General features: G+C 37.5%; 1 protein-coding gene across 1 annotated transcript in view; it reads left to right on the top strand.

The window, feature by feature from the left end:
• Positions 1-17,079, top strand: part of kcnab1a (potassium voltage-gated channel subfamily A regulatory beta subunit 1a) — a 356,546-nt gene that overhangs the window by 195,578 nt on the left and 143,889 nt on the right. The window contains exons 4-5 of the mRNA XM_028794498.2: positions 6,175-6,254; positions 8,233-8,277. Of these exons, the coding sequence (XP_028650331.1) occupies positions 6,175-6,254; positions 8,233-8,277 (125 nt within the window). The remainder of the gene's footprint in view (positions 1-6,174; positions 6,255-8,232; positions 8,278-17,079) is intronic.

Genomic DNA, 17,079 nt, shown 5'->3' with positions numbered 1-17,079 from the left:
ATTCTGACCGAGGACTTCATGGTAACTCAGGCAAGAGAAGTGTTGCAACACAGAGACTCTTCAGACATGAAAGATTCTTTGGCCAGCATAAGGGTGAGGACTGGGATGAAGCGCTGGGCACAGGTTCCAATAAACCAGGCCAAATAATGACTGTTTCACAGTTTGCTGGTGGTATCAAGAACGATTGGACAGGCAGGAGTTAGCAGCATGTCAAGGGCTCACTACAATAAGGCATGAAGCAAATGTGAAAGAGCAGGATGGTGGGAATGTAAAGCAGGGCACATAGACTAGATGGGAGTAAACAATTGAATCGATGATCTCTTGGTCAGAGCTATGAGAAACTGAGTCACTTTGTATCAGGACCCTGATTCAGTCAGTTTGCAACGTCCTGCCTACTCCATCCACCTTCTTTTGTTGGGGTAAGAGTGACATACTGTCATGTCCTCTCTGCCTAAGAATAGGATTCTCAGAGCATATCTTTAGTTCTTGCTTGATGGCCATGGAACTGGGTAACCGTCATTGGTGACAAATCATGATGCTGAAAGTGATGGTGAGGTTGGTGGAAGGCATTTCCACTCTCCATTGTACTTCTTTCTGGCTGGTGCCTTAGAAGTCCTAGAAAACGTCCTCCTATCCTCCATAAACAGGTTACCCATATCAGATTCAGTAAATCATAACCTCAGTTTTTTTAAATGTCCTCATTTGTTATCTGTCATTTGCCCAGTGCTGACCGGATAGACTGTGGTCCAAGCAATCCTGTTATGTTATTAAGTGAATATGAAAATGCATTGATGAACATTTAGATTATTTTTTGTCTTACTCATCAATGGCATTTCATCCATTTTGTAAAAAACACAGTTTTCTGTAACCATATTGCTCCCTTTTGTAGTATTAATTTCTAATAGTTGCAAAGAGTTCTCTGTGAGAATGTGACCAGCACTGGGCGCATCCTCCTACAGTATGATTTTTTTTTCTTATCCACTACCTTCTTTTTTTGCTTCAGTTTGAAGCTGCTAGCAACATAAAGTTTTAACTGGAAGCCACATTAACCAGCTTTCTACACATATCATCTTTTTTTTCATCCTTTTACTTCTATCCACTCAAATAATAAAAACCCCTGGTAGAAAGCAGTCATCTAATCTTCACTTCTCTTCTCTGTAAGGCATCTCAGGGTCAATGTGGCTGTATAACACTTTATGGCTAGCATGCTGTAATCATCTCTAGTGATGTGCATTTCTACTCTGTTTTCTATTTAAAGAACCTGAAAATGCTCATAGGTTGTCTGATCTTTTCTAAAGTGTATCCACCACCATTTCCCACCTCCAAACTACCCACATACTGTAGCTGTGGGGTATTCATTTATAGGGCTACAGTTCTTGATTGGCCATCTTGTTATGCCAGCTACTAAGGACTTATTGGCAATCTCATACACACCCATCAGCAGAGCATCCCTTATCAATACCCCAGTACTCAAGGCAGCTGTGGGGGATTTAACATTGCTAGACATTCACCTTGTTTGTTGGATTTCCCTATCCCTCCTGTAGTTCCCACAAAAAATAAAGATAAAAAACACACACACGTCATTCTGGCTGCACTCCCATAATGAGACTTGTGATACAATATAAATGGTGATGGCATTGAAAAGCCAGCAGGAGCAAATATGTGAGAAGAAAGCCATTGATTATCTTTCCTCATTTTGCTACATCATTGCAAATTACTTGATTGTTTTGCTTTTTGCCTCTTTAATTGTTTTGAAATGGTAGTGACTGAACAATGAGTTAACAAGAATGGAATTGAAGTGCCTGCATCCTGTCTGTGTCGTCTCATCTTTATGTAAGTTTGGTGAAAAAGATGAAATGTTAATGAAATAATATATCAGGTAATTAATAATCAGTTTTGCTTTTGGCAATGCAATAATTAATTAATTAAATAATTTGGTATGGCTCCCTCTTTAGGTTCCTTATCTTTCTCTGTTGGCCGTTAGACTAATATCAAGGTAAATAAAGCATACCCATTTTAAGAAACTGAATAATACAATTTATTGACAAAGTCAAGGATTATAGAAATATGAAACTGCGTATACAGTATACCACCATTGAAAACAGAACGTAAGACAGACAAACATTTAACACAAAAGAGGTTGGCTCTTTACTGGCTACTTCTAATTTTTCTTGGCACAAATAAACATTTTTACAATACCATGTTATTAAAGATGATGTCCAATGCTGTGTGGAGCAGTTGCTTTTGTTGCTCCAGCTTCAAGTGGAGGACACTTCTTGTCCTTTGTTTGTGGTGTGATGTGATGCCTCATCCTTAGATCATTGTTATGCTCTTTGCGGCGTCCTCTGCAACATCATAGGGAAAAGTGTTACCCTTTCTGGCACAAGAGTGAAGGCTGAAGTTCCATGCTTGAAATAATGGCTGCTTTTCAGACTTCTCAGACAGGGCTCATTCACTGGCACAGAGCTTGGCTTAACAGAGTGGATTTTAGACCTAGTTCAGGATGTTCAGCTCCCAGGCTCTATGAAGAGTAGATTCCAGGCCATGTTGAGTTTGTGCGTTTTTTGCTCTGCAGAGAGTGGGTGGCTCCTAACCCCAAAAAGAGTGGATTGACAGGTTTCAGCTTATATGTGCATTATTTTATCCTTCACATCAAAGCCAGAGTTCAGTTAACAGTTAAAAGTCTATAGTGAAGGTCCCTCTGGGTTCCATTTTGTCTAATTTACACCTTTGCTGGCAGATGAAGTACAGGCTGACCCTGGTATGGTAAAGGCTGCAGTTAATCCATTTTTCTCAGGAATGGGGGTTGGGAGCTGGTTTGCAGTTGGATTTCTGCATCCCTGTTAAATCTTATGTCTTCACAGGCCTTGTGTGTCACTTTGTAAATAAAGCAGTATTTTGTCAGTTATGAGCCCAAGTTGCAGTAATGTAGAGAAGGCACTCTATCATTATGCCCTCCACTTTGTAGACATTTGTAGCAACATTTTGGTAGCTTTAGTAAAACAGGTTCTCACATCCCTCCTTCAGTGAACAATTTAATGTCACCCTTCACCTTCTCAGATATCCACCTTTCACACCTACTCTGTTTTTCCACACTTTTCATTTTCTCTGGCTCAGTTTCTTCCACTTTCCCCACCACACTCTCTGTGTCTTCCTTCACTATTCCATGACGTGTATAATGAACTGTCAAATAATAACCTACATTTCTTTTTATTTTTCATTCTGAAATTAATTCTCATCTGTTTTATATACAAGACATACATGGCTATATACAGAAATGAATATACATAAAAATATACAATATTACATAATTATATACAGTTTATGTGTCTATATAATATACCTGTATATAATGTTTTCACAGGTAAGAGCTTTTTTATATGGACATTGCAGCATTTAACCTATTAAAATGGCTCTCTGATTTATTTATTTGCAAATTAGTTTGAACAGCTGTAGCAAAATAAGCAGTTCCTGTTGTATACAGAGAAAAAGTGAAATTGCTGAGAACCTCAGTGAACTCCATGCTTAATCACCCACAAAGTCAATAGCAGCTCGCTGAAAACATATTCCAGTGATGCTACAGGCTACAAGTGAGCATTCTTTTCAGTGATATTCCCAGTTGTGTGTGAACTCCGGCTGACACTGGGATGGCCATCTGTGTAGGTATTTAGCCTTGCGTTATAATCTTCACATGATGACAAATTACTGTTTATGAATGGCCCTGTAGAGTATTTGGCTTGAAAAATGCTTTCGGCTGTACACGTTACTGAAACCTGCTTTTTTCAATAGACTACCCTGACAGCTATAGGTGCACGGCAGACATCAGCCTTAGATGAGACACTGATTACTGCAGGGTTCACTGACTCACACATACTGTATACCCTCACTTGTTTAGGCCCTTTCCAACAGCCATTTAATTTAACACTCATATCTTTGGGATAAAGAAGGGAAATTGGGGTAGACATAAGCAGAGAGCATGAACAACATTCCAAGGAGTCAATATCCTGTATGCCTTAAGAGATTCATTCTTGCTTAGTCACCTATACTGGCCACAGTCAAAAGATGGGCTAAAGAATTGTGTTGTGGCTGGATGTCTTTTCAAAAATGACTGAAGGTCTGGCCAGCACTATGACATATAAGATGATTAATACTGTTTTTTGCAGGTGAGGTAAAATAGTCTTATTTCTGGAAATAAGACTGGTGCAGGGAAATAGGAAATTTTGAAACTAGGTATTAGCAACCCAGGGGCTTCGGCAGTTGTTTGGGACCAACGTGTCTTCATTTAGAGCCCCCTTGCCATTAGTCATAATGGAGCAGTGGAGTGGTGCCCTACGAGCGTTCGCTGTGAAAGCCTTTTATAAGAATGGTGATAATGTGACTGCTGCGCAAAGGGAATTTCGACATCTACAGTAATCCCTCCTCCATCGCGGGGGTTGCGTTCCAGAGCCACCCGTGAAGTAAGAAAATCCGCGAAGTAGAAACCATATGTTTATATGGTTATTTTTATATTGTCATGCTTGGGTCACAGATTTGTGCAGAAACACAGGAGGTTGTAGAGAGATAGGAACGTTATTCAAACACTGCAAACAAACATTTGTCTCTTTTTCAAAAGTTTAAACTGTGCTCCATGACAAGACAGAGATGACAGTTCCGTCTCACAATTAAAAGAATGCAAACATATCTTCCTCTTCAAAGGAGTGCGCGTCAGGAGCACAGAATGTCAGAAAGAGAGAGGAAAGCAAACAAATCAATAGGGCTGTTTGGCTTTTAAGTATGCAAAGCACCGCGGCACAAAGCTGTTGAAGGCGGCAGCTCACACCCCCTCTGTCAGGAGCAGAGAAAGAGAGAGAGAGAGAGAGAGATAGAGAGAGACAGAGAAAAACAAACAGTCAAAAATCAATACGTGCCCTTCGAGCTTTTAAGTATGCGAAGCACCGTGCAGCATGTCGCTTCACGAAGCAGCTGCACAGAAGGTAGCAACGTGAAGATAATCTTTCAGCATTTTTAGATGAGCGTCCGTATCGTCTAGGTGTGCGAACAGCCCCCCTGCTTACACCCCCTCCGTCAGGATCAGAGAAAGTCAGCGCAAGAGAGAGAGAGAGAAAAGTAAGTTGGGTAGCTTCTCAGCCATCTGCCAATAGCGTCCCTTGTATGAAATCAACTGGGCAAACCAACTGAGGAAGCATGTACCAGAAATTAAAAGACCCATTGTCCACAGAAATCCGCGAACCAGCAAAAAATCCGCGATATATATTTAAATATGCTTACATATAAAATCCACGATAGAGTGAAGCCGCGAAAGGCGAAGCGCAATATAGCGAGGGATTACTGTATACCAGTTAAGACATCATGATCGTGTTGTGTCTGCTCATGTAATTACAACATGGGTGCGTAATTTTGAAGAAACGGGTTCAGCCTTGAAAAAAGAAGTCCCTAGTTGGAGCCACTTTGCATACTGCTCTACAATCGATGGCAGATATTCAACGATTGTTTGGAAGGTGTGTCATTTCACGCAACGGTGACATTCCATGCTGTCCGAGATCCCCAGATCTCACTGTTTGTGATTTTTTTCTGTGGGAACATCTTAAAAACCAAGTGTACCACACACACGTGACGCAACCATTGCTGAAGTAAAAAAGAGGATTGAAGAGGAAATCGCTAGCAATTCCTCTTGACATGTTACATCGAGCAATGCAGAATTTCCACAACAGGCTGTCACATCCTTCTGCTGTTTATCTGCTGGGGCTAACTGTTAATGAATTAGAAAGAGAGAGAGTTTATAAATTGATCTTTTGATTAGTGAATATCAGCTTTGCTAGGATTCTACTGATTCTATGCTTTTAAGTAAAGTTTAGTGTATATTGAGGAATATAATGGAATGCTGAATCAATATATGATCTGCAACTGGTAATTAATAACAGAGTCTGGACAGTCTCTCATACTAGTGCTGATTTGTGGTGATTTCTGCTGAAGAGATGGTAGAATACATTTGGCTTTAGCTCAACAGTGCGCTACAGTGACCTTAAGATAGTAGATTTCAGCAGACTGCGAGCAGAAAGGATAAAGTGTTTACACTCTGTGGAGCACCAATCACAGCCCTGTTTAAGAGGACAGTAATGAGTGTGAATGTGCCATTCTCTAGCATTCACTGTTTTGTTTTCTTTTCTTTTTTAGGTGGCTGAGCAGCTAATGACAATAGCATATGAAAATGGAGTAAATCTCTTTGATACTGCAGAGGTTTATGCTGCTGGCAAGTATGTGGAATACATCATTAAAGAATTAGCTTTAGCCAAGTAATAAATATTAATAAATGCTTTACCCAGTTTATTTTTTTAATATTTACAAATATGCCCTTTTTACTTTTGTGGAAATATTTTATAAGGCAAGATGAAGTTGATCTTTTTTTTGAGGGGTGCAGTAAGAGACATTGAATAGTCAGTGGCATAATGCAGAATGTGGGCTTCCCTGCAATAATGGAGGTGTGGACCCCTCCTTGAAAAAAATCTTTTTATAATAGAACCCTGATTTAAGACTCTGATGTTCAACATTTTCACATATTTAATGTTTCTGGACGCTGTTGTTAACATTTAAAAGCTCTTGTCTGAAGAAGAGCAAGTCTGTCAGGCTATGTTCATGTGGTAGCTAAAAGTAACTCAATCCTGATTTTTTTTTTTTTGACTGCTCAGATATATTAATTAAACAACCAATCTAATTCTGTCTATTCTGAATGTGCCTTGCATGCACAAGATGAATGAAGCAATATTGTCAGAGAGATGCAAACTAAAAGATGCTGGTTGCTGCTCTGCTTCACATCATTTCAGTGCAGGACAGGTTAGGATTTGTCATCTGAAGATGACAAGAAAGGGTACAAAGAAATAAAATATCAGAGCTATTGGTTTGAGCACATGTATCCATGCTGGTGTTCCATACATAGAAAACAAGCCAGTCCAAATGACAGGAAACAGGAATGGTGAGAGTGATGTAGACATTTTGGAGGCAAAACAGCCACTACGAGAGCAAAAGAAAAGATTTTTTTGCTAATCAAAAAATTGACAATTTCCTGCATTTAACATTTTTGTCATTGGTCCCTAGAAAAACGTTGCATGGGTGTTCTCCTGTATTTCAGTCTTGTTTGCCTCTCTGCTAAAGCCAGAAACAATTCAAATAACTATTTAAAGTCTAAATTAAACCTGTGCTATGCCTGGCCAATTTGTTGCAGTTCAGTGGAAACCTGATATGGCATTATCATATAATAATGAAACATTTTGACACCCAATTTTTATTATTTACTTGTTTTTATTAAAATACTGCATATCCATATTTCTACCTGGGTCTGAGGCTGTCAGGCTGCTCGGCACATTGTTATAAATAAGCTCGTGATCATTTGCAATGGGAAGAGGCAGGCAAGGAGGACAAGTAGAAGAGGCCTCTTCTCTCACACTTACCGCGATGGTCGATTTGCCTGATGTACAGTAATCTGCTCTGTTTATAACATGGGCAGTATTTCGCCAATCCTCTCTTTTATTGATGCTTTAAGTATAGATGTTATCTCTAGTAGTTCTGGCAGTGGTCAGTTGTGTCAGTTGCTTGATTTAGGCAGAGTTTCATTATTTTCTTTTTCTTATCATGATGGATCTTTTTTTTTGTCTACTTGCTAAGTTGTGAAGATTTTCGTGCATTTGCCTGTAGCGTAATGCAAAATGTGACGCACTGGTTTTTTAGTCTGAAAATGCGCAAAATATATTTCTTTTTTCAAAAATTAATATATTTTTTGTGGCTAACTTTGTGGAGGTCTGATGAGAGGGCTGCCCCTGCCTCTCAGGGGCTACAGGGGCATCTGCTATGCCAGTAGTAATAGTACATCATATGTAGGCATTTTAAAAATGTCTTCTAAGCAGTGATACAATCTTAAATATGTGTAAAATACTAGAGTGTTTAATATTATTTTAATTAATTAATGTTTTTTGCATATAATATATAAAATATATACAGTATGAGCTCATTTAGCAGTTGTTCTAGTTCCTGAAAAGGTAAACAATGTGTAACAAAACAAATAAATAAAAATATGCAATCAAATACAAAGAACTTCAACATTTTGGCAATTTAATTTATTTCTTATATTTAAAGAAATATACAATCAATACAAGTGTCTTCATGTCATTTTGGAAAATGCAATAAGGGAACCTATCTCCCCATGATCATTTAAAGCACTCCAATGCTTGTGTTTTTCAGAGCTGAGTTTATTTTGGGAAACATCATCAAGAAAAAAGGCTGGAGGTAATCTATTATTATCCTTATTGTTATCTTTTTTTATTTCTCAGTTTGCGCTGGTTGCCTTTTACCAGGAATCCACTGGGTTTCTTAAGTATTATTGTCTGATGGAAAGGACGTTCTGAAGTATATGGACAGTTCCAAGGAGGGCGATCTTTTGCACTTGTGCCGCCCTCACTTTACATGGTAGTTTGTTAAGATATTTTTCGAGATCTAGTCATGAAGTTAAAGTACTTTGAATCATATGAGCGTTTGTGTTCCACATTTGTGAAATCTCAGTCTCAAAGTCTTTCTTTTTTCCTTAGTTTTTCTACCTCTTTGACTGAGACGTTATTATTATTATTATTATTATTATTATTATTATTATTATTATTATTACATTCTGTCAGTCATGATTGGTGATTATGTCAACCCCAAACATGCTGGTGCTCCAGATCCCTTAGAATTCCTCTGAGGGGACTGACTACTACTGTTATAACAACTGCTCTCCTTCGCTAGAGTCACCACATTTTGATCTGCAGGTCTTATTTTTGTGATTTTCTCCCACTGCTTCTCTTCATCATGGCTATCTCTCAGTATTTTCAGTATAATCCACACCTGCTTCTTTTCAGCCACTGTGATGTCTGGGGTGCTGTGTGGTACTATAGTACTTTCACTTTCTTGCTTTTAACATTTTTTTTTCCTACATTCTTGTCCCACAAGTTGTTAGCTGCAGGTAAGTAATGATGGACGCAGAAGTTCCAATGCATCATTGCTGCTATCTTTTTTTGTGGTCAGTCTGCCCAGTCTCCTTGCAGCAGCTGATTAGGTGGTCTACTGTTTCTTTGGCTACTTTGCATAGGAGGGATTTGTGTCTATTGTCAAATGTTTGGTCATTTTGTGACATAATTACATTTTTTTCTAAGGGCTCATTCCTATGAGACCCTCTGTTTTTTTTTCTTCAACATGTACCACTTCTTGATCTCTGCACCTTTTCCTTTTAGGCCCGTTATTTATTGCACATGGAATGGTTTATTGTGCCACTTTTCTACACTGGAAAAAGTAGGTTTTGCTTAGTGAGCATTATTAGGTGCATCTTATGTACTTTTACTAGAAAGGGGACTCAGATATACCAATACTGTTGTTTCATTTGAGAATGGGACAGCCGTGCTAAAGTGTTTTAAATACATTGAAAAGAACTGGTCATTCCATAAACATTTGGTTCCAGGGCAGAAAGTGTGGTACATAAACCACTGGTCAATTTAAGAAAGGTATTTTTTTTGCTTCTGCTTCATATTAATTTTGGACTGATGACAAATTTTATGAAACATGAAACAAGAAATGTGAAGGATTTCAATATTTGAGACAGATGTTTCCATAAATAGCTGATGCCAAGATTAAGGAAAACTTTTTTTTTGGTCCACAAATGAGATGTATCATCAATAACAGGTGGTTTGAAGATCTGCTTCTGGTGCCAGAGGAAACTGAATGGGAGGCATTCAAGATTCTTGTCAACTGCCGAGCCCCAAATAATGTCCAACCGATTGTCAACGTACTTCAAGCATACAAAACCAATGAAGTGTATTCACACTTGAACTTTTTCACTGCTAATCTTGGTGCATTCAATGATCAACCTCAGGGAAAGGCTTGACCAGGACATTGCAACGATGAAAAAGTGTCATCAGGGCAACTGGAATCTAGCAGTGCTTGCTGACTGTTGTGGGGCACAGAAATAAGAAACATCAGATGCTGAGTACAAACAAAAAGCAGTAGCAAAACATTTTTAGCTCAATTGAAGTAATGCAGTTTGACAGCATCATTAGGGATTAAACACGCCAAAGTCAATAAAAGTTCATTTAATATTTCAGCAAATTCCTGCAGGATACAGTCAATCTGAAATTGTATTTATGTTCAGCTGGAAGCTGTCTGTCAAAATATGCAGAATATTATAATTCATCATGACCTTTCTGATCTTTCAGTCTAAAATATCTAGCTCTGACCAGTTTATAATTCCGGCTGTATATCTGATGATGGGAATGGGTCTGGATGGTATTACAAATATTGTGAATTTTAATATCTTCTTTACACTTTTAATATACTTTTTTACTGATGATTGATGTTAACTGCCTGTAAGATGCCCAAGTACTTGTACTTAATATTAGATTTTGTTACCACTGGGCATCTCTGTTGCTTCTGTGCTGAATAATTTTCCACTAGTCATAGGTAATATTATACATTATTTCGAGCTAAACTCCATTGTGACATCTTTGCTATACCTTCAGACAGTTTTAGATGATGAATTTTTAGACATCTTCAGATCCTACATTTGAATTAGAAAGGGTGGCTTGCAGAGGTTTTGAAGTCTGCTAACCTAGTACTTTCTTTCTTAAGATAACTGACATTGGAAACACGATGATTACGCGTCCAAATAGTAGAGTTGAGACTGACCGTCTTTCTCTTCACCAGCTGTCAGATTTGGCTTCCACTGACCCATTACCTTCCTGACAAAGCTTTTGATATTATTGCTCATTCTGATTATTTCCAAACGTTTGAAAATCCAATTTTGGCAATGACTCAGAGACATTTTTGTTGTCTACCTATGTAACATGTACAGTAAATTGGTTTTCTGGTGCTTGCAATTTTTCAAGTTGACTTTATTAGTCAGAAGCTGATCTATTGTTCCTCTCGGATTTTGACAGTTATATTTTTGTTCAACTGTAAGCAAACTGTTTTCGCTTCACGTTTTTAGCTTGAGCAATGTTGTCAAACTGCTTATAAGACAATGGTTGCTTTATACTGTGCCGTTCACCTTGTATTTCTGCAGACAGTAAGTCCTGTTGGTTGTCCTCTGCTCATAAATATGTCCTCCTTATAGCATGTTGTTAAACTGCACAGCAATTCTCTGATTTAAAACTGGTCAGAGTTTTGAACCAGAAGCCATACATTATACCCCTTTCAGGTGCAATCCAGTCCTTTACCTTCTTTATTCTTGTCTCTCCGGATCTTGGTGTTATCTTTATATATAATAAGCTACCGTGGCTATTCATTTGTCTGTCCAGGATTTTAAATCACCTGTAGCTCACAAACCGTTTGACCTATTGACCTGAAATTTGGTACACATATACTACGTGATGTCTACTATCCGCTGTAAAAGCTAGCCCAGACACGACATTGCAGTGTCTACAACACACACATTTATTTACAGTAATATATTCAAACTATTTACAGCGCACAGTTCTTGTATCTTCTGGCCGCCTCCACTCCTGTCTTGCAAGCTCCATCCTTCTTCCACCTGACTCCAGCTCCCTGATTGGAGTGAGGTGGCCCCTTTTATCCTGTCCCGGATGTGCTCCAGGTGCCTGATGACGGACTTCTGGCAGCACTCCCCAGTGTGGAGGAAGTGCTGCCCGGGCACCCGGAAGCACTCCAGGCATAAACCATCCCTGGTCTGTCAGCACTTCCTGGTGTCCCGGAAGTGCTGTCCCCCAGGGAACAAGGACCAGCTGGGTACCCAGGGAAAAGAAGTGTCGCTCTCAAGGTTCCTCCTTCCTCCAGGCATCCCGGTGGGGCAGGGATCCCGGCCGTCTATCACACTGCTTTCAGGTGATGATTGACCTCCAAGGTTATTCTACTTTTTATTTTTATTTTATTTTATTGTAGAATCAACTCCAAGCCGCAGCCAGCAGGGTGGCCATGCGGCGCATGCATACAGGTGCTGTTCTCATCCCTACCACCTTCGCCGTCACTTACCTTACCCATCATACCTTCATATCTTAAAGCATTCTTGAGGCAGATTGAAGACGTAAGTGCCAGCTTAAGTGAAAAATTAAAGAAAACATACTAAGTAATTGCAATACAAACACTGACTTAATCAGTTTTAATGCGAAAAGATGCCGACGAAAGAAGAGAAGAAGCGGGCTGCTAGGGTGGAGAAAAGAAGAGCTGCTCAGGAAGCAGCAAGCACATTGAGCAAATGAATGCTAAATGTACAGAGAAAGAGTATGAAAACTATAAATGCTCAAGTCAAGTGTATTCACTGAACGTTATTGTGCAGTACGCCGTTACTGATTATTAATATTATTATTATTTACCACTGCTGTCCTGCAGCTGTATGAAACCAGGGCTTAAGTGCAGGGCTGGTTGTTATCTTTATGGAATTTGCAAATCATCCCATGCTTGGAAAGCATTTGTCAGGTACTCTGCTTTGCTTCCACATCCTTAAAGATGTATTGGTTATGTGATTATGACGGAGTCTGTTCAGGAGTTTGCCCTGCAATGGGCTGGCATCTCTTCTGCCAATATGTGGCGAGAGTGGTAACAATAATGGCTAAAGTAGTGTTTGTTACTATTATTTTTTCATCTACTTAAACTCTCACTGGCTTCAGATTGAATTATAACTGTAGACAATCTGGCCTGTGTTTAATGACAGATGTTTATGGAATGATTGTTATGGTATTTTCTGCTAGATTCATAAAGTACTGCACTTTAAAGAAGTGCCTTAGACATTACTTAGTTTAGATTTATCCACATATCAGTGTATGGGATAGCCTGACAGTTTTAATAATAGCTCCTCAGGCATGGATGACTATAGGGCTTGCTTCAGCTTTTGTTTTACAGAGTCATCCTGGGGCAATTGCAACGATAATAGCTAGATGTTGAAACCAGAATCTTTTGGAATGACAATTTGAAACCACTTGCAGTGCTACCAATGCCAACTGAATCTTTTCATTAGTTCAGATTCTACTGATGGGATCACTGGGGTCACACACGGCACAGTACTATTACTTAGATTTGACTCAAAGCAGGTTTTATATTAATGTGGAATATGGCACTTTAAGTAGTGTGTAGGATTAAAACAATGATTCATGCATGATTGGGAGTATACTGTATGAAAATAATTTGTTTTTTATTTTGTCTTCACTCCTGTTGATTATTGTGTTATCACTAAAAATACTTCAATAAAAATACTGAACCAACTATCTCAGATTGGTAGGTAGAATGTAGTCCCAGAGCATTTTAAATTCAAGGTTTTGCTTCAATTTTTCCATCAGCTCATCACTATGTCAAGCTAGATTCTTTGGGAAAAAAAAGATTAAGCTGTAAAGCAAATGAAAAGCACTGAATTTCAGATTAGTATGTCAGAATTCAAACCTGATTGTTTTTCTTATTTCCTATTTATATTCCTATAGCTGGATATATGAAGTGTGTGGACTGTGTCTTTCCTATTTAGCTATGTGTACAGTCTTCTGTTCTTTTTTTGTACTGATTTTACATGCTATGCCTCATCATACTTACAGAAACCCCATCAGTTCTTGTTCCTGATTTCTATCTGTCTGTATATATTATGTTCCGTGACACCTCTTCCAACATCATTTGTGTTCACTGTAAGCTGTACATCCAAATCACATCTGCTTTTTGACCAGCAGTGTGGCTTAGATGATATTTTCTGCCAGCCATTCTTCCCTGTCTTAAGTTTTTGTAAATTAAATTACAGAAGGATAATATAATCCAATTAGCAGAATTAAAGAGAAAGCAATGTTTTATTTTTCAGATTCTACATGTTAATAACTTTTATTTTCTTATTTATATTTAGAGAATTGTACTGTATAATGCATCCATGCAACAGATGAGAATAATGTGCAACATTTACATTTGTAAAGCACAGTATAATGAAATATATCTTCATTATTTTCTAATGTTTATTTCTGTGAGTCAAGCTCTAATTTTAAATGATTGTTCACATCTTTTTGTTTGATGTATTGAACTAGATTCCTTCATATGAATTAAATAATTGCATCTGATTCTGAACATCATTTTCCATTATGAAGACACAAAATATACTTCAGATAAGGGTTTGTGTATGTAAGAGTATTTTTTAGCTCTATTTTCCAGCTTTCTTGATTATATTTTTAATTTGAGATAAACACTTCAAAATTTATTATTAACTCAAACTAATAGTAAGCTGAAAAAATCCTGGATTTCAAATTAGTCAGTCAGTCAACTGCTGGCTTTGACCATTAGCCTATTTATTTAATGTCATGGTTAAAATCAGCTTTTGCATGCATTTTTATTTAATGTTATGGTTAAAATCAAGTTTTGCATACATTCATACTGTTTTCAGACATTGCAAACTTTTCACAAGTGTGATAACAAGTTAGTTTGCCTGCTTTTATGAATTAAATAATTGAGCAAAACGCTGCAAGCTTCATATTAGTGACATTCAAACTTAATGCTGCAGGTCACCTGCAACTTGGTCTCCTTAATCCCCTGCAATGGAAACTTTTTATTATGATCATTCTTTATATACAATATCAAGAACAAAAAACATAGAGATTAAAAAATTTCACTTTAAGAAAATAACAAAATTTGTTATTTTTGTATTTGATATGAACTATATATTGTATATGTATCCTGTTACAAGTATTCACTGCTGCAGTGTGATGTAACATTCTCAAACCTTCTTAATTCAATGTAAGTTTGCAAGGGCCTCATAGTATCAGGCAGGAACCTAGTCAGCATGGGGCACCAGTCCACCAATGGCCCACTCAAGTACACTTTGACAGTTTACCTAACCTACATGATGAGTCATCAGTTTACCTAAACTACACATTTTACGAACGTGGGAGGAAATCAGGACACAGCATCCATGAAGCAGTAGCAGCACTAATCTGCTACCCTGACATCCGCAGAGATTTTTTTTTTAAATATTTTGCTAAATCATTATGTTGTACATTTTCACAGTTTAAATATGACATTACATTCTTACACTTTCTTTATCCAATTTAAGTTTATGGAGTGCCTCATAGCATCAGGCACAGCACTGGAACCAACCCTGAAACGGATAACAGTCTGTCTGCTTGACCACTTTAGAGTTATTAATTAACCTAACAGAAACATGTCAGATATGTGGAGGAACAGCAAGGTACTGCAGGAGAAATCTGTGCAGGTGGTTTGCTGTAGATACTGTATATCCTACATCAGGCCCCATCCAAAATTTACCACTGCATTTCATTCAGTGCTGACTGCTATAATCTTGTAATTGCTTTAAAGGCATTTGAAAATGTTGATGATGATTATTGTTATTAGTAGTAGTAGAGATAACATAAACTTATTTGTATTTTTGATTTCCATCTTTGCTGTTTGTAAGCTTTTATATATTGAACAGAAAGATATTTCTTACCAGGGGTGTGTAAAATTTACATAGCTTAACAAATTTAGACGTTAGTCCTCAAACTGATGCAAAGAGAAAACCCATGGTTAGATATTTAATCTGTAAGTATAAATGAATTCAAAAATTAAATTAAATCATTTCAACCCAAGGCTATGTGGCTTACAAGATGAAGTATAAAAGATTTTCCTTAGCTTTTGAATATCATTACTTTATTCTTAATCATATTGAGAATTTTCCTGAGATATCACATTCTTAATAAAAAATGAAAAACCCATATCACCTTCTAATATATCATCTGCTTATGATGGGTAGCTTTAAGGTTCAAGGTTAGAAGAAGAGAATTCAAACAATTGACTGACAATATACGCCATGAACTCAACACTTTTGCATGTCAGAAATGATGACATTTGTGCAGATTACTGACTTACAAGGAAATCAGCAGTTTGCTCATTTCTAGTAAAGCAAATTCAAAATCATTTGCAATCCATAATAAACAATTTACAATTGAAGTGGACAGCAGATAGATCCCATCAGTTTATGAAACTCAATCCTCAACGAATTACAAATTACAAAACACTGTTATTTACAGTTCTTGGCAGAAGTTAAAAATCACAATAATTTTTTGGAAGAGTTGAAAAGGGTGAGAGAAGTGGAGCAATTGAAGTGGCCAGAGAGACTGAGAGAGACTGAGAGTATGGCTGCCGCAGTTCTAAGTGAGAGGAGAGGGCACATGCCAGGCTTTGAAAGAACAAGGATACTATTTGCCGATAATGCTTAATGTAGAAGGAGTTTTTAGATAATGTCACCAGAATATACCGGTAAGTTCCAGTGTCTACTTTATACTGAATTTAACAACATAACTTGTTAATCCTGTGATTTTTCACTTCCCATTACCTTTTTTTGAACGTTAAACTTGTTTTTTTGGTGTTTAATTGTTAGGGTTTAATATTTATTTAGAAGAATCCGTTTCTGCACTCAGAATTATGCAACATTCATTTTGATCCGCAACATGCTCCTACATATAAAATATTTGAAATTGAGATTATTTTACATTCAAATAAAATTCAAAAGTGCTGCTTTCTCTATGATGTGCAAAATGAACAGGACTTCCTAATTTTGATGAAGTGTTTTGGGCTGGTTGGTTGGAGTGCTTTGTGTGGTTGAGAAGAAAAAAACTTGCAGGTAATTTAAAGAGGTCAAGTGGAAACTGTGCTTAATATATGAGTAAATGAATTATTTTGTGTTACCATCTGTCAATCTTTTTGTACTGGGAATCACTGATTATCCCAGCAGTATGGGATACAGGGTAAGTGCTAACTTCAAACAGAACTACATCTATCACATTCCAATACTCGTTCATATATGGCCAACTTCAAGTTACCAATTAACCTAGCTTACATGTCTTTGGGATTTGAAATGAAATTGATGTACCTGAAGAAAAGCAACAGGCATACAGTAAGAACATGCAAACTCAACAAAGACTGGGCCAGAAATTAAACCTATGTCATAGGAATCATGAGGAAACAGCCCTAACCACTGCTTTGTTGTTCATAAAAAGAAGAAAGTTGTAGATTGTTACATATATATGTCAACTGGTTTTCAGCAAAGAAGAAGAGTGATAGGCAATGAACAAAAACTCCAGATCTTGCATGAATAAA

This window comes from Erpetoichthys calabaricus, chromosome 2 (genome assembly GCF_900747795.2).
Source record: "Erpetoichthys calabaricus chromosome 2, fErpCal1.3, whole genome shotgun sequence".
Taxonomy (NCBI): Eukaryota; Metazoa; Chordata; class Cladistia; order Polypteriformes; family Polypteridae; genus Erpetoichthys; species Erpetoichthys calabaricus.
This window is presented reverse-complemented; position numbering and strand designations above follow the sequence as displayed.